The sequence below is a fragment of the Hyla sarda genome, chromosome 4 (assembly GCF_029499605.1).
Source record: "Hyla sarda isolate aHylSar1 chromosome 4, aHylSar1.hap1, whole genome shotgun sequence".
NCBI lineage: Eukaryota > Metazoa > Chordata > Amphibia > Anura > Hylidae > Hyla > Hyla sarda.
The window spans coordinates 255247880-255271106 of NC_079192.1; the positions used below are offsets into that span (position 1 = coordinate 255247880).

Genomic DNA, 23227 nt, shown 5'->3' on the forward strand with positions numbered 1-23227 from the left:
AAGAAGACAAGGAAAGATGGAAAAATCTCCAAAAGGCATCAAATTACAGATTAGACATTCTTATAATATGTCAACAAAAGTTAGATTTTATTTCCATCATTTACACTTTCAAAATAATAGAAAACCAAAAAATGTTATCTGCAAAAGTTTGGGTACCCTGCAGAGTTAATATCTTGTACTGCCCCCTTTGGCAACTTTCACAGCTTGTAAACACTTTTTGTAGCCAGCCAAGAGTCTTTCAATTCTTGTTTGAGGTATCTTTGCCCATTCTTCTTTACAAAAGTCTTCCAGTTCTTTGGGTTTTCTGGGATGTGTGTCACGCACTAATCTTTTAAAGGTCTATCCATAGATTTTCAATTATGTTGAGGTCAGGAGATTGTAAAGGCCATGGCAAAACCTTCAAATTATGCCTATTGATGTAATCCCCCATGGATTTCGAAGTGTGTTTATGATCATTATCCATTTGTAAAAGCCATCCTCTCTTTAACTTCAGCTTTTTCACAGATGGCATCAAGTTAGCATCCAAAATTTGCTGAAATTTTATTGAATCCATTTTTCCTTCTATTCGTAAGATGTTTCCTGTGACACCGCCTGCGATACAACCCCAAAGTATGATTGATCCACCCCCATGCTTAACAGTTGGACAGAGGTTCTTTTCATTAAATTCTATTCCCTTTGTTCTCCAAACGTACCTTTGCTCATTCTGGCCAAAAAAATCAATTTTAACCTCATCGGTCCACAGAACTTGTTTCCAAAATGCATCAGGCTTGTCTATATGTTCATTTACAAAGTTCAAACGCTGATTTTTGTGGTGAGGAAGTAGAAGAGGTTTTCTTCTGATGACTCTTCCATGAAGACCATATTTGTACAAGTATCTCTTTATAGTGGAATAGTGTACCACAACTCCAATGTCTGCCAGATCTTTCTGGAGGGATTGTGCAGTCAAACGTGGGTTTTGAATTGTTTTTCTCACAATCCTGCAAGCTGTTCTGTCTGATATTTTTCTTGGTCTTACAGATCTTTCTTTAACTTTCACTGTTCCTGATGACTGCCATTTCTTAATTACATTCCGAAGAGAGGATATTGACACCTGAAAACGTTTTGCTATCTTCTTATAGCCTTCTCCAGCTTTGTGAGCGTCAACTATTTTCAGTTTCAGATTTCTAGACAACTGCTTAGAAGAACCCATGGTGCTGATTGTGTGGGCAAGGTCAGATGAGTCTAGGCATTTAAAACCTTTGAGATTGACATCACCTGGTCTTCCCAGATGATGATTGAGAACAATCCATGACACTGGCAGGTCTCAGCTTTGTAAAGGGGGCAGTGCATACTATAAATTCTGCAGGGTGCCCATACTTTTGCAGATGCCATTTTTTTTGTTTTCTGTTATTTTGAAAGTGTAAATGATGGAAATAAAATCTAACTTTTGTTGACATATTATAAGAATTTCTAATCTGTAATTTGATGCCTTTTGGCGATTTTTCCATCTTTCCTTGGCTTCTTCATGCACATTAATACAAATTTTTACCTGGGGTGCCCAAACTTTTGATCCCCACTGTAGCTCCCATAGGGGGCTATAACATTGCATACACTGATTGCCAGCACTGTTCACTGCAAAGCCATAGCTTTGCATTGATCAGTGTTATCGGCGGTCGATTGCTCAAGCCTGCATCTCAGGCTTGGAGCAATCAATCGCCGAAGGGACACCCCGGAGGAAGGTAAGAGGACCTCCGCTCGTGTCCCAGCTGATCGGGACACCTCATTTTCACTGTGGTGGTCCTGATCAGCCCCACTGAGCAGCAGGGAAGGTTATACTTTTGTTTTAGACGCAGCGTTCAACTTTGAACACAGCTTCTAAAGGGTTAATAGCGCACGGCACCGCGATTGCTGCCACGCGCCAATAGCCCTGGGTCCTGGCTTCAGATACATGCTGGGAGCGACCCGATATGACACGGGGTCACCCGATATATCACGGTAGCCGGCCAAGGACGTAAATATACATCCTTGGTCGTTAAGGGGTTAAGTACCACGGTGTCATGACGTACACAAACGTCAAAGGGTCCTTAAGGGGTTAAAGGGCACCTTTCATCGAAAATTTTTTCTTTCTATTAAATTTTCCACTTTGTAAAAATGACCACTAGGGGTTTCCCTACCAGTCCTGGCCGCAAGCTTTTTTTAATTTTTTTTTAATAGATTGCAGACTCATGCTGGAGTCCTAAATCTCAGACTGCAGCCGGGACACAGACAAGCTCAGCACCACCCCCTGCTTGCGGCCAGGACTAGTAGGGAGACCCCTAGTGGTCATTTTTTCAAAAATTAAATAGAAAGAAGAATAATGATTAGGCCTTCTGCGCCAATCAGTGGCGCAGCGGCCCTTTAAATGGCAGAGACCCGGCGTGCGCGCGCCCTAAGGAGCGGGGCCGCGCGCGCCGGGACAACACAGACGGGGAACGGGTCAGGTACGGGAGCCGAGATGCGCATCGCGAGCGGGCGCGTCCCGCATCGCGAATCGCATCCCGGCTGGGAGTAATATCGCAGCGCACCCGGTCAGCAGGTCTGACCGGGGCGCTGCGAATGAGAGAACGCTGCGAGCGCTCCGGGGAGGAGCGGGGACCCGGAGCGCTCGGCGTAACAGTACCCCCCCCCCCCTTGGGTCTCCCCCTCTTTTTGGAGCCTGAGAACCTGAGGATAAGACTTTTGTCCCTGATGTTGTCCTCAGGTTCCCAGGATCTCTCCTCAGGGCCGCAATTCTCCCAGTCGACCAAGAAGAATCTTTTACCTCTGACCGTCTTGGATGCTAGAATCTCCTTCACAGAAAAGACGTCAGAAGATCCGGAAACTGGAGTGGGAGAAACAACTTTGGGAGAGAAGCGGTTAAGGATGAGTGGTTTAAGGAGAGAGACATGGAAGGCATTGGGAATACGGAGAGAAGGAGGAAGAAGGAGTTTGTAAGAGACAGGGTTGATCTGGCACTTGATTTTGAAAGGACCAAGATAGCGTGGTCCCAGTTTGTAACTGGGGACACGAAAGCGGACATATTTAGCGGAGAGCCATACCTTGTCTCCGGGAGCAAAAATGGGGGGAGTTCTTCTTTTTTTATCAGCAAATCTTTTCATCCGGGATGAAGCCTGTAAAAGAGAATTTTGGGTCTCTTTCCATATGGTGGAAAGATCACGAGTCACTTCATCCACAGCGGGCAAACCAGAGGGCAAGGGAGTAGGGAGGGGAGGAAGAGGGTGACGGCCGTACACCACAAAAAATGGGGATTTAGCAGAAGATTCGGAGACTCTGAAGTTGTATGAGAATTCGGCCCATGGTAGAAGATCTGCCCAGTCATCCTGGCGGGAGGAAACAAAATGCCGTAAATAGTCACCCAGGACCTGATTAACTCTTTCTACTTGCCCATTGGATTGGGGATGATAAGAAGAAGAGAAGTTTAATTTGATCTTGAGCTGTTTACAGAGGGCCCTCCAGAATTTAGACACGAATTGGACGCCTCTATCTGAGACGATATGCGTGGGCAAACCGTGAAGGCGAAAAATGTGTACAAAAAATTGCTTTGCCAACTGAGGCGCTGAAGGAAGACCAGGAAGAGGAATAAAAATGTGCCATCTTGGAAAATCGATCAACGACCACCCAAACAACTGTGTTGCCACGGGATGAGGGCAAGTCCGTAATAAAGTCCATACCAATCTGTGACCAAGGCTGTTCAGGAACAGGCAGAGGATGAAGGAGACCAGCAGGCTTCTGGCGAGGAGTCTTATCCCGGGCACAGACAGTACAGGTCCGCACGAAATCAATAACATCAGTCTCCAGAGTCGGCCACCAATAAAATCGAGAGATGAGTTGCAAGGATTTTTTGATGCCCACATGGCCTGCGAGGTGGGAGGAGTGTCCCCATTTGAGAATCCCGAGACGCTGGCGTGGAGAAACGAAGGTCTTCCCTGGAGGAGTTTGCCTGATGGAAGCTGGAGAAGTGGAGATCAGACAGTCCGGAGGAATGATGTGTTGCGGAGAGACCTCTACTTCAGAGGCATCAGAAGAACGAGAGAGGGCATCGGCCCTAATGTTCTTGTCAGCAGGGCGAAAATGGATTTCAAAGTTAAAACGGGCAAAGAACAACGACCACCTAGCCTGGCGAGGGTTCAGTCGTTGGGCAGACTGGAGGTAGGAGAGATTCTTGTGATCAGTGTATATGATAACTGGAAATTTTGATCCCTCCAGCAGGTGCCTCCATTCCTCAAGCGCCAATTTAATGGCCAGTAGTTCTCGATCCCCGATGGAATAGTTTCTCTCCGCCGGGGAGAAGGTCCTAGAAAAAAAAACACAAGTCACAGCATGCCCGGAAGAATTTTTTTGTAGAAGGACAGCTCCAGCTCCCACTGAGGAGGCATCTACCTCCAATAGGAAGGGTTTAGATGGGTCAGGTCTGGAGAGCACGGGAGCGGAAGAAAAGGCAGACTTGAGATGTTTAAATGCGTCTTCCGCTTGGGGGGACCAGGACTTGGGATTGGCATTTTTCTTGGTTAAAGCCACGATAGGAGCCACAATAGTGGAAAAGTGTGGAATAAACTGTCTGTAATAATTGGCGAACCCCAAAAAACGTTGGATAGCACGGAGTCCGGAGGGGCGTGGCCAATCTAAGACGGCAGAGAGTTTATCTGGGTCCATTTGTAGTCCCTGGCCAGAGACCAAGTATCCTAGGAAAGGAAGAGATTGACATTCAAAGAGACATTTCTCCATTTTGGCATAAAGTTGATTGTCACGAAGTCTCTGAAGAACCATGCGGACATGCTGGCGGTGTTCTTCTAAGTTGGCAGAAAAAAATCAGAATATCGTCCAGATAAACCACAACACAGGAATATAGGAGATCACGAAAAATTTCATTAACAAAGTCTTGGAAGACGGCAGGGGCGTTGCATAGGCCAAAGGGCATGACCAGATACTCAAAGTGTCCATCTCTGGTGTTAAATGCGGTCTTCCATTCGTCCCCCTCCCTGATGCGGATGAGATTATAAGCACCTCTTAAGTCCAGTTTGGTAAAGATGTGGGCACCTTGTAAGCGATCAAAGAGTTCCGAGATAAGAGGTAAGGGGTAGCGGTTTTTTACCGTGATTTTATTAAGTCCGCGGTAATCAATACAAGGACGTAGGGAGCCATCTTTTTTGGACACAAAAAAAAATCCAGCTCCGGCAGGAGAGGAGGACTTGCGGATAAACCCCTTTTTTAAATTCTCCTGGATGTACTCCGACATGGCAAGAGTCTCTGGAGCAGACAGAGGATAGATTCTGCCCCGGGGTGGGGTAGTACCCGGGAGGAGGTCAATAGGACAGTCATAAGGCCTGTGAGGAGGCAAAGTCTCAGCTTGCTTTTTGCAAAAAACGTCAGAATAGTCCATATAAGCCTTAGGAAGACCGGATACAGGGGGAACCACAGGGTCACGGCAAGGAGTACTGGGAACCGATTTAAGACAGTCCTTGTGACAAGAAGTACCCCAGTTCTTGATTTCTCCTGTGGACCAATCAAGGGTTGGGGAATGGCGTTGAAGCCACGGTAATCCAAGAAGAATTTCAGAAGTGCAGTTGGAGAGGACCAAAAATTCAATTTTTTCGTGATGAGGTCCGATGCACATTAGGATAGGTTCCGTGCGGTAACGCACGGTACAGTCCAATCTTTCATTGTTAACAGAATTGATGTAGAGGGGTCTGGCGAGACTGGTCACCGGGATGTTGAACCTGTTGATGAGAGAGGCCAAAATAAAATTTCCTGCAGATCCGGAATCCAAGAAGGCCGTAGCAGAGAAGGAGAAGGTAGAGGAAGATATCCGCACAGGCACAGTAAGGCGTGGAGAAGCAGAGTAGACATCATGAACTGTCTCATCTTTGTGCGGAGTCAGCATACGTCTTTCCAGGCGGGGAGGACGGATAGGACAATCTTTCAAGAAGTGTTCGGTACCGGCAAAGTACAGGCATAGGTTCTCCATGCGGCGTCGTGTCCTCTCTTGAGGTGTCAAGCGAGACCGCTCAACTTGCATAGCCTCCACGGCGGGAGGCACAGGAACGGATTGCAGAGGACCAGAGGAGAGAGGAGCCGGGGAGAGAAACCGCCTCGTGCGAACAAAGTCCATATCCTGGCGGAGCTCCTGACGCCTTTCGGAAAAACGCATGTCAATGCGGGTGGCAAGATGAATAAGTTCATGCAGGTTAGCAGGAATTTCTCGTGCGGCCAGCACATCTTTAATGTTGCTGGATAGGCCTTTTTTAAAGGTCGCGCAGAGGGCCTCATTATTCCAGGATAATTCGGAGGCAAGAGTACGGAATTGGATGGCGTACTCGCCAACAGAAGAATTACCCTGGACCAGGTTCAGCAGGGCAGTCTCAGCAGAAGAGGCTCGGGCAGGTTCCTCAAAGACACTTCGGATCTCCGTGAAGAAGGAGTGTACAGAGGCAGTGACAGGGTCATTGCGGTCCCAGAGCGGTGTGGCCCATGACAGAGCTTTCCCAGACAGAAGGCTGACTACGAAAGCCACCTTAGACCTTTCAGTTGGAAACTGGTCCGACATCATCTCCAAGTGCAGGGAACATTGCGAAAGAAAGCCACGGCAAAACTTAGAGTCACCATCAAATTTATCCGGCAAGGATAATCGTAAGCCGGAAGCGGCCACTCGCTGCGGATGAGGTGCAGGAGCTGGCGGAGGAGATTGTTGCTGGAGCTGTGGTAATAGCTGCTGTAGCATCACGGTCAGTTGAGACAGCTGGTGACCTTGTTGCGCTATCTGATGCGACTGCTGGGCGACCACCGTGGTGAGGTCGGCGACAACTGGCAGTGGGACTTCAGCGGGATCCATGGCCGGATCTACTGTCACGATTCGGCTGGCAGGAGGTGGATCCTCTGTGCCAGAGAGGGATTGGCGTGGACCGTGCTGGTGGACCGGTTCTAAGTTGCTACTGGTATTCACCAGAGCCTGCCGCAAAGCGGGATGGTCTTGCAGCGGCGGTAGCAACCAGGTCGTATCCACCAGCAATGGCTCAACCTCTCTGACTGCTGAAGATAGGCGCGGTACAAGGGAGTAGACAAGAGCAAAGTCGGACGTAGCAGAAGGTCAGGGCAGGCAGCAAGGATCGTAGTCAGGGGCAACGGCAGGAGGTCTGGAACACAGGCTAGGAACACACAAGGGAACGCTTTCACTGGCACAATGGCAACAAGATCTGGCGAGGGAGTGCAGGGGAAGTGAGGTATAAGTAGGGAGTGCACAGGTGAGAATACTGATTAGGCCTTCTGCGCCAATCAGTGGCGCAGCGGCCCTTTAAATGGCAGAGACCCGGCGTGCGCGCGCCCTAAGGAGCGGGGCCGCGCGCGCCGGGACAACACAGACGGGGAACGGGTCAGGTACGGGAGCCGAGATGCGCATCGCGAGCGGGCGCGTCCCGCATCGCGAATCGCATCCCGGCTGGGAGTTATATCGCAGCGCACCCGGTCAGCAGGTCTGACTGGGGCGCTGCGAATGAGAGAACGCTGCGAGCGCTCCGGGGAGGAGCGGGGACCCGGAGCGCTCGGCGTAACAGACACATCCCCGCCGAGAGACACAGAGCAGTGCTCTCGGTCAGCGAGTGTAACGCTGCGAGCGCTCCGGGGGAGAAGCGGGACCCGGAGCGCTCGGCGTTACAGTACCCCCCCCCCCCTTAGGTCTCCCCCTCTTTTTGGAACCCCAGAATTTACGAATGAGTTCCTTGTCAAGGATATTAGCCTCGGGTTCCCAAGACCTCTCTTCGGGTCCACAATCCTCCCAATCCACAAGAAATTTTAATTTTTTTACCTCGAACGACCTTGAAGGCAAGGATCTCTTTCACCGAGAAGACATCAGAGGACCCAGTGACAGGAGCAGGAGCGGTGACCTTGGGAGAATAACGGTTAAGTATGAGAGGTTTGAGAAGGGAGACATGGAAAGAGTTAGGAATACGAAAAGAGGAAGGAAGATGGAGCTTGTAGGAGACCGAATTAATTAGATTTTTGATTTTAAAAGGCCCGAGGTAACGAGGACCCAGCTTGTAGCTAGGGACCTGGAACCGAATGTATTTGGCGGAGAGCCATACTTTGTCACCAGGGACAAAGACAGGAGGAGTTCTTCTCTTTTTATCCGCATGTCTCTTCATGCGAGACGAGGCCAGTGAGAGCGACTTTTGAGTCTCCTTCCAGATAGCTGAGAAGTCCTGAGTTAATTCATCTACGGCAGGAACTGCAGATGAAGTGGGGATGGGGAGGGGGGGGGGGGCAGTGGGTGACCGCCGTACACTACAAAAAATGGAGACTTAGCAGAAGACTCAGAATTCCTGAAATTGTACGAGGATTCGGCCCAGGGCAGCAGGTCCACCCAATCATCTTGACGGGAGGAGACAAAATGTCGCAGGTAGTCACCAAGAATTTGGTTCACCCTCTCCACTTGTCCATTGGATTGAGGGTGATAGGCAGACAAGAAATTTAATTTGATCTTTAATTGGGTGCAGAGTGCTCTCCAAAATTTTGAGATAAATTGAACGCCTCTATCAGAGACGATATGTGTGGGAAGCCCGTGGAGATGAAAAATGTTCAGAAAAAATTGCTTCGCCAACTGTGGCGCAGAAGGAAGGCCAGGAAGCGGGACAAAGTGAGCCATTTTGGAAAAACGATCAACGACCACCCAAATGACGGTGTTGCCATGAGATGAAGGAAGGTCCGTTATGAAATCCATGGCTATGTGGGACCATGGCTGTTCAGGCACCGGCAGGGGATGGAGAAGACCTGCAGGCTTTTGGCGTGGAGTTTTATCCCGTACACATACTGTACAGGCCCGTACGAAAATCAGTCACATCTTTTTCCAGGGAAGACCACCAGTGGTGTCTGGAAATCAACTGTAAAGATTTTTTAATTCTGGCATGACCAGACAGATGGGAGGAATGACCCCATTTGAGAGCCTGGAGGCGAAGACGTGGAGGAACATAAGTTTTTCCTGGAGGAACTGGCACTAGAGAAGCAGGAGCAGAAGAAATCAGGCACTCAGGTGGTATGATGTGCTGAGGAAGGGTCTCGGCCTCGGAAGCATCGGTGGAACGTGATAAGGCATCAGCCCTGATGTTCTTGTTAGCAGGACGAAAATTTATTTGAAAATTGAAGCGGCCAAAGAACAACGACCACCTGGCCTGGCGAGGATTTAAATGCTGGGCGGACTGAAGATAGGACAGATTTTTATGGTCAGTGTAGATAGTGATAGGGTGAAGGGACCCTTCCAGGAGATGTCTCCACTCTTCAAGTGCCTACTTGATGACCTACAGCTCACGGTCTCCTATGGAATAGTTTTTTTCAGGAGGAGAAAAAGTTTTGGAGAAAAAAACGCAAGTGACGTTTTTTCCTTTAGCAGTTTTTTGAAGGACGGTCCCGGCTCCTACCGAGGAGGCGTCAACCTCAAGGAAGAAAGGCTTCAGTGGATCTGGCCTAGACAATACTGGTGCAGAAGAGAAGGCGGACTTAAGGTGAGTAAAAGCTTCATCCGCTTGGGAAGACCAGGACCTCGGATTTGCTTTTTTCTTCGTCAGTGCCACAATAGGAGCAACGATGGTGGAGAAGTGGGGATTGAACTGACGATAGTAATTGACGAATCCGAGGAATCCGCAGAGAGCTTGTCAGGATCCATTTGAAGACCCTGTCCAGAGACCAGGTATCCCAGGAAAGGAAGACAGCTGGGTTCAAAAAGGCATTTTTCTAATTTGGCGTAAAGGTGGTTTACTCGAAGGCGTTGGAGCAGTTGCCGGACATGGAGCCGGCGTTCCTCAAGGTTGGAGGAAAAAATTAAGATGTCATCTAGATAGACAACTACACAGGTATACAGTAAGTCCCAAAAGATTTTGTTGACAAAATCTTGAAAGTCTGCAGGGGCATTGCAAAGTCCAAATGGCATGACGAGATATTCGAAGTGGCCATCTCTGGTGTTAAAAGCGGTTTTCCACTCATCACCTTCACGAATTCTAATTAGGTTATAGGCGCCCCTGAGGTCAAGCTTTGTAAAAACTTTTGCTCCGCGCAGTCGGTCGAAGAGCTCAGAGATGAGAGGCAGAGGGTAACGGTTCTTTACTGTAATTTTATTGAGGCCACGACAGTCTATGCCGGGGCGTAGTGAGCCATCCTTCTTGGCGACGAAGAAGAACCCCGCTCCAGCTGGCGAAGAAGACTTCCTAATGAAACCTCTCTCAAGATTTTCCTGAATGTATTCAGACATGGCCGTGGTCTCTGGAGTGGAGAGAGGATAAATTCTGCCACAGGGCGGTGTGCTACCAGGGAGCAAGTCAATTGGACAGTCGTAGGGTCTATGTGGTGGCAAGACCTCCGCTTGTTTTTTACTAAAGACGTCAGCAAAGTCCTGGTAGGCCTTGGGAAGACCAGGCAAAGGAGTAGTGACAGGGACTTGGCTGATTGGTACAGACTTAAGGCAATGTTTGTGGCAGGAAGCGCCCCAGGACTTAATGTCCCCAGTGGTCCAGTCGAGGGTAGGAGTGTGTCGCTGGAGCCAGGGCAAGCCAAGCAGAATGTCCGAGGTACAATTCGGCAAAACAAAGAATTCAATTTTTTCTTGATGGCGTGCTCCAACAGTCATGAGCAAGGGTTCTGTGCGGTAACGTACGGTGCAGTCCAGATTCTCTCTGTTTACAGATGAGATGAAGAAGGGTTTGAAGAGACGGGTAACTGGATGTGAAATCTGTTGATGAATGAGGCTTCAATAAAGTTTCCTGCAGAACCAGAGTCCAGGAAGGCCACCGCAGAGAAGGAGTAGTTAGCGGATGGAGAAATCCGCACCGGAATAGTCAGGCGTGGAGAGGAGGAATTCACACCTAGTAACGCCTCTCCCACGTTAACTAGGTGCATGCGTTTCCACTGACAAGGAGGGCGAATGGGACAGTCTTTAAGGAAATGTTCAGTACTGGCACAGTACAAGCACAGATTTCGATTTCTGCGGTGAGTCCTCTCTTCTTGGGTCAGGCGAGACCGGTCCACTTGCATAGCCTCCTCGGCGGGAGGGGTAGGTTGCAGAGGACTCTGGAAGAGAGGTCCCAAGTGAGGAAACCGTCTGGTGTGAACAAGATCCTTTTCTTGGCGGAGCTCCTGACTTCTTTCCGTGAAACGCATATCTATGCGGGTGGCCAAATGGATGAGTTCATGCAAGGTAGCAGGAATTTCTCGTGCGGCCAGAACATCTTTGATGTGGCTGGATAAACCTTTCTTGAAGGTCAAGCAGAGGGCCTCATTGTTCCAAGCTAGCTCAGAGGCGAGGGTGCGGAACTGGATAGCATATTCACACACTGAAGAGCTCCCTTGAACGAGATTCAGAAGAGCCATCTCGGCAGAGGAAGCCCGGGCTGGCTCCTCAAAGACGCTGCGTACTTCGGAAAAGAAGGACTGGACTGAAGCAGTGGCAGGATCGTTACAGTCCCACAGCGGTGTGGCCCAGGACAAGGCCTTTCCAGATAACAAACTGATCACGAAAGCCACCTTCGACCGTTCTGTGAGGAACTGGTCCGACATCAATTCAAGGTGCAGGGAACAGGAACATCTTAGAGTCCTCATCAAATTTCTCTGGAAGAGACAAGCAGACTCGAGGGGTGGTTGCAGCCACTCGGAGTGGAGGAGAAGCTGGAGCTGGCGGAGGAGATGGTTGATGCTGGGCAGGCAGAAGCTGCTGGAGCATGGCGGTCAACTGCGTCAGCTGATGTCCTTGTTGGGGGATCTGCTGGGACTGCTGGGCAACAAGAGTAGTCAGATCAGCAATACTCGGCATCTCAGCGGGATCCATGGCCAGATCTACTGTCAGGATCCGGACTGGCGGCTGGTGAGGACACAGGAGGTGGATCCCCTGTGCCAGAGAGGCGATGGCACGGGTCGTACTGGGAAATCGGTTCTAAGTAGTTACTGGTGTTCACCAGAGCCCGCCGCAAAGCGGGATGGACATGCTACGGTGATAACTACCAGGTTGTGTTCCCCAGTAGGGACTCGAACTCTCTGGCAGCTGAGACTGGCGCGGTACACAAGGACTAGACAGAGGTGAGGTCAGACGTAGCAGAAGGTCAGGGCAGGCGGCAAGGTTCGTAGTCAGCGGTAACAGCAGAAGGTCTGGATACACAGGCTAGGGAACACACTATAACGCTTTCTCAGGGCACAAGGCAACAAGATCCGGCAGGGACAGGAAGGGGAAGTGGGTATTTATAGTGTAGGGAGCGATTGGAACTAATTGGGTCAGGCACCAATTAATGGTGCACTGGCCCTTTAAATCTGAGAGACCCGGCGCGCGCGCGCGCCCTAGAGAGCGGGGCCAATGAGTGACACGGGATGCGACCCGCGGGCGGGCACGTCCCGCCGCGGGGATCACATCCCCGCCGAGAGACACAGAGCAGCGCTCCCGGTCAGCGAGTCTGACCGGGGCACTGCAAGCAGGAGTGTAACGCTGCGAGAGAAGCGGGACCCGGAGCGCTCGGCGTTACAACATATCATTTTTACCGTAAAGTGTATAGTGTGAAAACAAAACCCTCCAAAATGCGCAAAATTGTGGTTTTCATTAAAATTTCCTCTCTAAAAAGATTTTTGGGGGGTTCGCCGTACATTTTATGGTAAAATGAGACTTTTCACTACAGAGTACAATTGGTCATGCAAAAAATAAACCATTATATGGGCCTGTAGATTGAAATATAAAGGAGCTATGGATTTTAAAGGCGAGGAGGAAAAAACTAAAACGCAAAAATAAAATTGGCCTGGTCCTTAAGGTGAAAATGGGCTTGATCGGTATCATCTTGAGAAAGGAGCAATTTGGATTTAAACTCTTCTTGCTCTTCATCAGAAGAGGAATATAGAGTAAGATTTTCCTCTTGTACACTAGGGGGACTGGAAATAGCAGGGGTGACCACAGAGGAAGTTGAAGCACCCATATTCCCGATAACTCCTAGTCCTTTAAGGGATGAATCTATCTCCTCCCAGATCATTACTCTTAGGTTGCTAGCAATTGCAGAGGACTCCTGGACCACGATAAGTTCAATACAGGCGGCACACATAGGGTGACATTTATCAGAGGTTTAAGCCCTGCTTTGTGTTAAAATTTTTGCGCAAAATTATGCGCAAGCTGTTTTTTTGTGTCTTTTTTTGCGCACATTCTGGTAGAGCATTTCCTCCAGATGTGTAGGTTTCAGTGTACCTTGGAGTGACATATTTAGTACGCACAAATTTATTAACTGCGTACGTTTCATTTACCCGCTGAAATCTTGCGCCATGACCATATTTTTAACGCAAATATAAGCTATCTTGGACTGCACGTAGCAAGATGCTCTAAATCATCTATTCCATTTTTCAAAGAGTGGGTTGAGGAGATTACTATGCTTCTGCCACCAGTCAGATTATCTCTGGGATAATTAAAACCTTTCCATGTACCTTTTAAAAACAATTCAATATTTATGGACCACTTGTGATCCCCCCTTCACCCGCAGTCTAACCCCCATACACCGGGATAATACACCGGGTTATAGTGAGGGTGAAATACTTCCCGGCACAGTTCATACTTCCAACTGTGTAAAATTCTAACAAGTTGAGAGCAGGAGATTGCACCTGTGTAGTGTAACCATGGTGACCAGCTAGGAATATACCACTGTATGTGCAGGGAGGGAGAAGGAGGTACAGCTTGTTAGGTCTATATATATGATCTATGTGTGATTGCGTGTATGCAGCAGAGCTGAGTTGAGTGTGTGTGTATGTAGCAGAGACGAGGGTGTGTATGCAGCAGAGTTGAGTGTGTTATGTGTGTATGTAGCAGAGCTGAGTGTGTGTGTGTGTGTATGTAGCAAAGCTGAGTGTGTGTGTGTGTATATGTAGCAGAGTTGACTGTGTGAGTGTGTACGTAGCAGAGTTGAGTGTGTGTGAGTGTGTGTATGTAGCAGAGCTGAGTGTGTGAATGTAGCAGAATTGAGTGTGTGTGTGTATATGTAGCAGAGCTGAGTGTGTGAATGTGTGTATGTAGCAAAGATGAGTGTGTGTATATTTAGCAGAGTTGAGTGTGTGTATGTAGCAGAGTTGAGTGTGTGAATGTAGCATAATTAAGTGTGTGTGTATGTAGCAGAGCTGAGTGTGAATGTGTATATGTAGCGGAGCTTAGTGTGTGAGTGTTTATATGTAGCAGAGCTGAGTGTGTGGATGTGTGTATGTAGCAGAGATGAGTGTGAGTGTGTATGTAGCAGAGTTGTGTGTGTGAGTGTTTGTATGTTTCAGAGATGAGTGTGTGAGTGTGTGTATGTAGCAGATTTGAATGTGTGTGTGTGTGTATGTAGCAGAGCAGTGTGTGTGATCAGGTGTATGTAGCAGAGTTGAGTGTGTGCATGGTCATGCTTACACATAATCACACATTCAGCTCTGTTGCATACCCATGTCACACACTAATTTCTGCTACCAGGGTGCCTCCAGCTTTTGCAAAACTGCAACTCCCAGCATGCCAAGTTTTCCGACACTTGGAGGTATTCTGGTTGGTAAACACCGATATAGAGGTAAGGGGACAGATTGTTCAGCAAAATTACATATTTTTTAAACCCAGATCTTCTGGGGGAGATTCACAAAAACTACTGTAATTTCTGTTCCAGCGATATTATTCACACCTTTTTTTTTTCTCCTCACAATTTCAAAGGTCTCTTTTGCTGCTTTGAAAATATGTGAAAATTAATTTTTGCGCAAATTTTTTCTCTTTTTTGCACCAAAATCGGCAATTTTTGTGCCAACATTGTTGATTTTTGCGCCAACTCTTACATTTAAGAAAATTCTGGTGGAAACATCTCACAAAATATTCCATGGTTACTAGTGCCCAGACAAGCTATAACTGTATAAATAAAACATTTCTGAGCTTAAATGTGAGTGCAGGTGAAGTGACCACAAAAAAAAACAACAAAATTTTTTAATAAAATTTTTCAATAATAATTTTTTTTTTATAATTACTTACATAACACCTTTTCCACTAAGAAGAAAAACAAACAAACAATAAAACTACAACCATTTCTGTGATTTCTACATTATCACAAAGCTGGTGTGAAATTTTTTATGTAAACTGGACTCTCACCAATTTGAAAATATCATGTATATTGTCTGCTTTACGTGAACACGCCCACTTTTTCAAAACTGACATGAACAGTGTAAACCGCGGCACAAAACTCTTTCAAAATGTGGTCGATACTTTTCGCGCCAAAATTGTTTTTTTTTTTTGGCACAAAACTCTTTGAGAATCTCCCCCTCTGTGTACTTTACAAAGATTTATGATTTTACTATTGTGTATAGTTTTGTTCGGCACACGCTGCTGCTCCGGTACCTATAGCTATGTAAGCAGTGTACAGAGGTAAAATGCCCCAGCGCTGTGATGTGTGCGGTAGAGAAGGATTGTACAGTAGAGCGAGGGGGGGGTGTTTCTATATTTGCACAAAACTTATCAAAGGAGTGCACATCCTTAGTAAATTCGGAGCAAGAGTGTACAATAGACAAGCAGTGTAAAGGGGTAGAACTGTGTCTACAATAGACACCTAATGATAAATCTCCCTCATAGACTTTTTATAGGCAGGATCTAGCGGCTTCCTACATTCTGCACACTCTTTATTAAGGGATTTAGAAGATGACTTCTTGCTACCCTACAAAACAAAACAATAGCCTGACTTAGCTAGCAGAATATGGAATGAAATTGAAATTATCTCCGCACTAGATCCGCTCCTCCGTAGCTGGGCTGGAACTACTCTTCTTGGAGCTTCCACCTCCCTCTGTCGAATGCTCCGACATGCTGGAGGAAGTTTTTCAGAAGAAACCACTGCAGGGCTACCAAGAATGGTTTGCTCAGCTGCTGCGGGCTGGAACTGTTGCTTCTGTATTCTGCTGCTGGTTGCTGCGGGCTGCTGTACTTCTGTGGGCTTGTGTACTGGTGCGGGCACTGTACTGCTGCGGGCTTCTGCACTACTGCAGGCTGCGCTGGAATTTGCTGTGGGCTGGCTGCCTGCTGTCCACGAGGTTCCGGACGCTGGAAAACGCTGACTGGGAATCCAAGATGGTAAAATCCTGCGCCCCTTTTGAAAGGAGCCGGAACTGGAAGTGAAGTTACGCTGCCAGGCTGACATTACATCCGCCAGCTTTGCTGCACAAGCGACGCTCCGGCCAAAGAGATGGGAGAGCCAGCTACTCCATAGCCCTCACCTCCTTAACACCACTGAAAACCGGGGGAAATACCAGAGATGCAAAGCTATCGGGACCCCACTAGACCAACAGGAAGGCTTAAAGCTGTTCCCCAGAGGAGACTTCTGCCTGACAGGGAGCCCACCAACAGAGGACCTGCAGCCCCTTGGAGAGGTATGGAGACAGCTCCCAGGCCTCCTACCTGAGGACAGGAAACCTGAACTGAGGTGTGGAGAGGCTTGTCCCTTTTTATGTGCCCCGGGTTTCCTGTCCTGCGGTGGGAGGTCCTCTCCAGGGGTGCTGTCATGAGCGTTTAGGTAAAAAACTATATGATCCCTTAGACCCACGGTCAAACTGGGTTGTAATATTACTGTTGTAATATCTTGCATCCAAGGGAGACACAGCACAGTAGTAAATTAGAACAGTCATGCCTGCATTGCAGGTAGCTTATACTGAAAACTTAAAAAATACTTACACATGTCCCAGTTCATGTGCTATGGTAAAAGCAGCACCTAAACCATTTTCCTCACTGATAGAGCAACTCCGTTGAGAGTCACACATTGTACCTAGTTCCGCTAAGCCTGTAAATCATAAATAAAATATAAACAATACTTTATTTTATTATTCTACCACTTTACTTTATTATACTGTACAGATTAGGGTTCATTTCAGCTTGTAAAGGATGCTAACAAGTATTCCAGAAACGCAATATAATTCCAGACCATTTTCTATAATGTCATACAATCCTTTAAAGGAGATGTTCTCCCGGAGCTCCGCAACAGCTGATCGGTCGGCCGGGCTGCCTGCTTCCTACTTCCTTTAAACCGGTACGTCACACGGCGCTTCAGCCTATCACCGGCCGCAGCAATGTCCCGCCTCGGCTGGTGATAGGCTGAAGCGCCGTGTGACGTACCGAGCTTAAGGAAGTACGAAGCAGACCGATCAGCTGTTGCGGAGCTCAGGTAGAACATATGGAGGTAAGTGAAAGTTTGTTTTGTCTTTTTTTGCAGCCCGGGCAGGATGGAATAGAAAAAGTCTGCGCCGGACATCTCCTTTAAGCAAGTATTGCATACATTGTCAAAATACTAAATGAATGCTGTAAAAGATTATATCCTATCTATCCATATATTGTATACATACAGTATTGCACTCCCATTTACTTGAAAACATATTAGATTAATGGCAGAAGACCAAATGGTCCAGTCTAACCTTACATTATTCCCTTTTTCTCTTCGTATAGATAAGTTTATCCCAGACTTGCTTACCTTTACTTACTGTGGATTTACCCACCACATCTGCTGGACATTTGTTCTAAGAATCTGCTTATTATTTTATCGATATATTAGTGGTTTCTGATTTTCCTCCTTACTGAGTAGGAGACAAACAGGACTGGACTGAAGCCATTTTCACACTCTTCTAGTAGGTTAGTACCTATGCACAGCTCCGAAAAGGCTCTGTGCAGCACCTATGTTGCATTTACAGTATCGCATTTCATGGCATAAGTAATTAATTGGACAACAAATTTTGGAAAGTGGAATGCCCTCTTAAAGAGTACCTCTAATGGCGAGGTACTTAAAAAAAAAAATTTTTGTGCAGATAGCCATCAAATGGATCACTATATAATAGCTTACAAAAACATGACTACTTACCTAAAGTATCACATTTATTACTGGCTCTGCATATATCTTCCCTGCAGAAAAGAGAAGTAAAAAAGGAGATACATACACTGTACAACAAATCAGTACTCGTAATAGGCATGATAAAATGAGTCAACATTGTATTACTTCATCCGGGTTTGTAAAGGGTCAGTATTATCATGTAAATTTTTACCTCATGTAACAATAAATATACCCACCTATGGACTGCTAACTGACTAACAAGTCTCTGATTATTGTAGCCCTGCAGGGCTATAAACATCATGAAGGGCTTTTTATGACAACACTTTATGTTCTTATATATGTCACTTAGTAATCCATATAAGATCTCCAGTGAAAACAATGCATCTAATAGACTCATAACAGGAAGTGTCAAAACAGTTTTCACATTTTTCATGTTCACTAATGCCCAATAGTATGGTAAAGTAATCACAAGCTGCCAATACATTCTATACTTCAATACAGTTTGACCTGCTTCCTGTTAAGCTTAGTTGGCATTTAACCAAATATAATCTTTCTACACTATCCATTTAAAATCCCACCATTTTTTTTTTTTTTTCAAAGGAAACAGTCTACAGTGTCACCCTCACTAACCTGTTGGTACAGGCAGGTGACACTGATTATACTGATACTTACCAACACCTAATCTGTGGTCCCGTTAGTCTGATATCTTCTTTAATCCCGGTGAGCAGGCTTGGGGAAGCAGCAGCATGTTCCTAAAGCTCCTCCCATGCACCAAGTCTTCTGCCCGATTTAAGATGATGACAGACAGGACCATGGATAAGTGGTATGTAAATATCGTTATAATGAGTGTCACTTACACTACCTGCTTGTATCAACAGATTAGTGCAGGTTACACTGATGACAGTTTCCATTTAAAGCATATAAAATACTTTATATACATGTATTTATAGTAGTAGGTTTTAAATTGTGTCTTTTTGTACAGAAACTATATTGAACAACTTGAAGAAAAAACACCAGAAAAAAAAAAGACAATTGGGGAGATTTATCAAAAGGGAGCAGCTGCCCACAGCAAAAGATCAGCTCGCTTCTTTCATGTTTCATAGGCCTTTTAAAAAAGCTACTGTATTACTCGTTCTTTACATACGTTTTGATAAATCTCTCTCCATACCTTCATTATGTAGTGTTTTCACATAAAAGCCTAAAACCCCAAAATAACATTAAAACAGCACAACAACTATTGTAGACACTTTCCTTACTAGCTTACTAACAACTAGGACTATAAACAATCACTCAGGTCTCAGGCTAAGGTCACACTGCCGTTGTGCTCTGACCCATTCTGGGTCCATTCAGCTCTTTTTTCTTTTTTTTGCGACGAATGGACACAGAACGACTGGGAGCTCAAGTGACACCATCAGGTCTCGACAGATCCCTTTGACTTGAATTTGGTCCATCAGGAACCTGGTATTACACCAGAGTTGAGCAGAGAGACAAAAAAAATAGGACAGTTTTGTAGCATTTCTTTTTTTATCTGGTCAACTCCTGTCCTTTCAATGGACTGGTTGACAGAGCTCCCTTTACTGGAGCACAACTGGCGTGTGAACTAGCTTTTAAGCGTATTAGTCCTAGGCAGTAATTATGTGTTGGTATTTCCTAGTGATATGTCATCACCTACGGAGTAGCGTAAAGTATGGTTTTTCCATGTAAAGAATAATGGAGGATAAACATACTTGCTAAGATTTGAAAACCACAACACAAGGACCTATAATACAGAAAAGGGGAAATGCCACAATATAAAGAAACTTTCCATGAAGCGATGTTGACAGTGAAAGTAACATTTTCAGTTCCAACTGAATAAAAAAGGACACATTAAAGGGGTACTCCAGGATTTTTTTTTTTGACTATGCTACAGGGGCTGTAAAGTTAGTGTAGTTCATAATATAGTGTCTGTACCTGTGTGTGACGGTTTTCTCACAATTCTTCTGTGATTTTCACTCCAATACTTATTTTTACCAGCATACAAAATGACTGTTGTCTCCACTAGTCATCTGATGACAGGGAGCCTGTCTGCTTCAAACGGTGGAGGGATCGCTGGGTGGGAGAAAGATCAAACTGCAACTAATGCAACAGCGGAAGGCACCCTGATTGAAAACCACAGGTCTTTTGAATGGATGCAGCTCATTTATGTTTCAATGGGTGGGGTGGCTGATGTGTGGGAGGGAGGAAATTGAATTGTGGGATTTGTAGTAAAAAAAAAAAGTCAAACAGGAAATACCAGTTCACAAAAAGCTAGCCACAGTTTTATGGTAAGCTCACAACATAGCCATTTAGCCCCAAGACAAGCGCAGATACTTCCTAAGCATGTCCATTACTGTCTGCCAGCTACTTACTAAAATCACCTTATGGTGGATAACCCCTTTAAACTAACACTTCTATAGCATCTTTAGTTGAAGCAATTAAAAGTGTAAGACATGTTACTCAGTTATACCATTTATTAAGTAATACCTGGTAATAAGGACAGCTGTATCAAAGTGGGAAGGATGAGAGTCATCAGGAATATTTTGTGTTCTTTGCCAGACACAAAAATTGTGAAGTGTTGTAGCTGCATTAAAGCTGATTACTGGTCCTTCCTGCAGATTAAAAACAAATAGCTGCATAGCTCAGATAAAAAAAAATAATGTATTATCATACACCAGAAGACAACAAATTAATACATAGAACATTAAAAAGTCTTTTACAGGTAAGGGTGGGTTCACATCATGTTTTTACCAATACGGGACCACATATGGCTGGGGGGAGCGAAAACCTTACGCTCCCGTATCTCTGCCGTATGCTGCCTGTGTGTAATTCATTTCAATGAGTTGACTGGAGTGAAACGCTGACTCCGGTCGGCTCATTTTTGCCCCGTATGCGGTTTTCCACCGGACCTCAAACCGTGGTCGACTACGGTTTTAGGTGCGGTGGGAAAACCGCATACGGGGCAAAAATGAGCCGACCGGAGTCAGCGTTTCACTCCAGTCAACTCATTGAAATGAATTACATACGGGCGGAATACGGCAGCGATACGAGAGCGCAAGGTTTTAGCTCCCCCCAGCCGTATGCGGTCCTGTATTGGTAAAAGATGTGATGTGAACCCAGCCTAACACAAATGCATTATTGTACCTGATAAACTCTGCAAGCAAAGCTATTAGACCATTCCCAAATAAAGTCATGCAACCAAGTCTGACAAAGCAGACATGAAAGGACTTTATACATCCGGCCCAGATGGAAGGCATTGTTGGCATAAGCCAGCACCAGCATGGTGATTCTTTTATTTTTTTGCTATGTGGCAGTTTTTGCTTTTTACACCCTTCAAAAATATTTTATAGTTATAGATACCCCACTTTGTTTACCCGTTCATATATATTTACATATTTGGTGCAGTAGAATTGTTAGGAGATTCAAAATGATCATTATAATTCCAAAACAAGAGCAATTATATGATAAATATCATACCTGGTCATTGTGAATCACAATTAGCTTTACAATCATGATATTTATGAGATTTCCAATGCTTGGATCTTTATAAATAGCAGCAACCTATTATTAAAAAAATTTGATGGGGATTAGAGATATGGATGACGGTTGGACTAAACTGGTCACACTATGAAAAGGATTTCAGTAGACAAGTCATTATCATTGCTTAGTAGTCATAGATGGAAGACACCCTGACACCAGTGAACAAACTTGAACGGGAACTAGAACACTTTCTTTTATAGTTCCCCATTCCAGCTAGATCCACTTCCTTCATCTGCTGCAGAAAATCTGCAACGCATGCTCCTAGCTCTAGGATGAGCCGATAAACTTTAACAGTAATCTGTACTATTTGGCTAGTTTCCTCACAGGTATTTTTTCTGCTGGTTTTTTTTTTGGGGGGGGGGGGGGAAACTGTCACTGAACTTTTTGAGCCAAAGTCAGAAGTGAATTCAGCATGAAGGAGAAGTGTAAGTCCTTCCTTTATATTTCCCATAACATATGAATACACTTCTCGCATTGGCTCAAAAACTGCAGTGGCAGATTTTCTAAGAAAACGCTAGAAAACAACCTGTGTGGAACCTAGCCTTACGGTGCACATAATGGCATGTTACTTTACTTTTAGATATCGTATGATCTTTGACTATGCTGTTAAGTTAATGAGGTTGTCCATAGACAACATCTAGTTATTTTATGTATACATAATGACCTAGATCATAGACCATGAGCAGAAACAATAGACACTTGTTTTTTTCTCCAATTCTCCCATTCTGTCTACTGAAAGAACTGCCACATGCTAAAAGTAAAAAGGGCTTGTCACTGATCTGGCTTCCCCCAGATTTTCTCTTGGACAGTTTTTGATAATCTCCCCCAGTGTCTTCAGTCTTTAGAAACATATTATATTAAATGACAAGCGAGAATGCACTAAAAAAAGCAGATTTACAAATAAGTAAAATACCAGGGTAAAGAGATACATTTTAATGAGTGAACTCGAGTGTTTATTTATAAGAGATTTACATTAGCAAGATATTTTTTTTTAAAGAGTCTCTCAATCAAGGGAGGTTGCCGGCTGTTTAACACAAGTGATCATATCAGATATCACACGACATTCCTCTTGGCACACACCATAGTATCCATATATAGAAACATTTACTCCCACCAGTATCAGAAAATAAACCATGGAATTCTGTACTGAGCTAACACACTGAGAAACAACCAGGCAGAAAATAAGGCTTACTACACTGACCCACTGGTGACTGGTTATTCAGTCCCTTGCCACTGGGGTCTATTTACTATCAGATGATTCAAAAATTGTGTGGGGCATTAGATCACATTTTATTTTCAAGACCATCATACATATGTTTTACACTGGTATGTGTTTTATTAATGGCATACAAATGTACGGCACACTCATGTCTCACAAATACTTTTATGAAACACACCAAACATTAGTTATTTACAAGTAGAGTACGTTTGGCCAATAACAAACATACTCCAAACATAAATTATGTTGGAAATATAACTGAATGGGGTTGTGGAGCTCACAATAAAAGACACAAGGTTAACTGCAAATCTCTCACTCAAAGAGAAAAAAAAGTGTAATAACAACAAAACCAACAAAGCAGTCCTCAAATGTCTAACTCAGTCAAAAGGCTGAGTGTATGGCAGGTATATGGTTGAATAATTGGATGGGGCCAGCTAAACCATAAAAATATATTTAATAGTAATAATAAAACACAAAGATAACAGCAAGGGCCCTGCGGAGGCAATTTTAATAGGAATAGATATCCTGCTTCTGTGTTTTATTATTACTATAAAATATATTTTTATGGTTTAGCTGGCTCCATCCAATTATTCAACCATATACCCACCATACACTCAGCCTTTTGACTAAGTAAGAC

At 45.3% G+C, this 23227-nt stretch overlaps 1 protein-coding gene across 3 annotated transcripts in view; it reads right to left on the bottom strand.

The window, feature by feature from the left end:
- ADAMTS20 (ADAM metallopeptidase with thrombospondin type 1 motif 20) overlaps positions 1-23227 on the bottom strand; it is a 306378-nt gene that overhangs the window by 173259 nt on the left and 109892 nt on the right. For all 3 annotated transcript variants that reach the window (XM_056573961.1, XM_056573960.1, XM_056573962.1), the window contains exons 5-8: positions 21309-21392; positions 20319-20443; positions 17847-17887; positions 16673-16778 (exon numbers count right to left, since the gene is read on the bottom strand). In XM_056573961.1, the coding sequence (XP_056429936.1) occupies positions 16673-16778; positions 17847-17887; positions 20319-20443; positions 21309-21392 (356 nt within the window). The remainder of the gene's footprint in view (positions 1-16672; positions 16779-17846; positions 17888-20318; positions 20444-21308; positions 21393-23227) is intronic.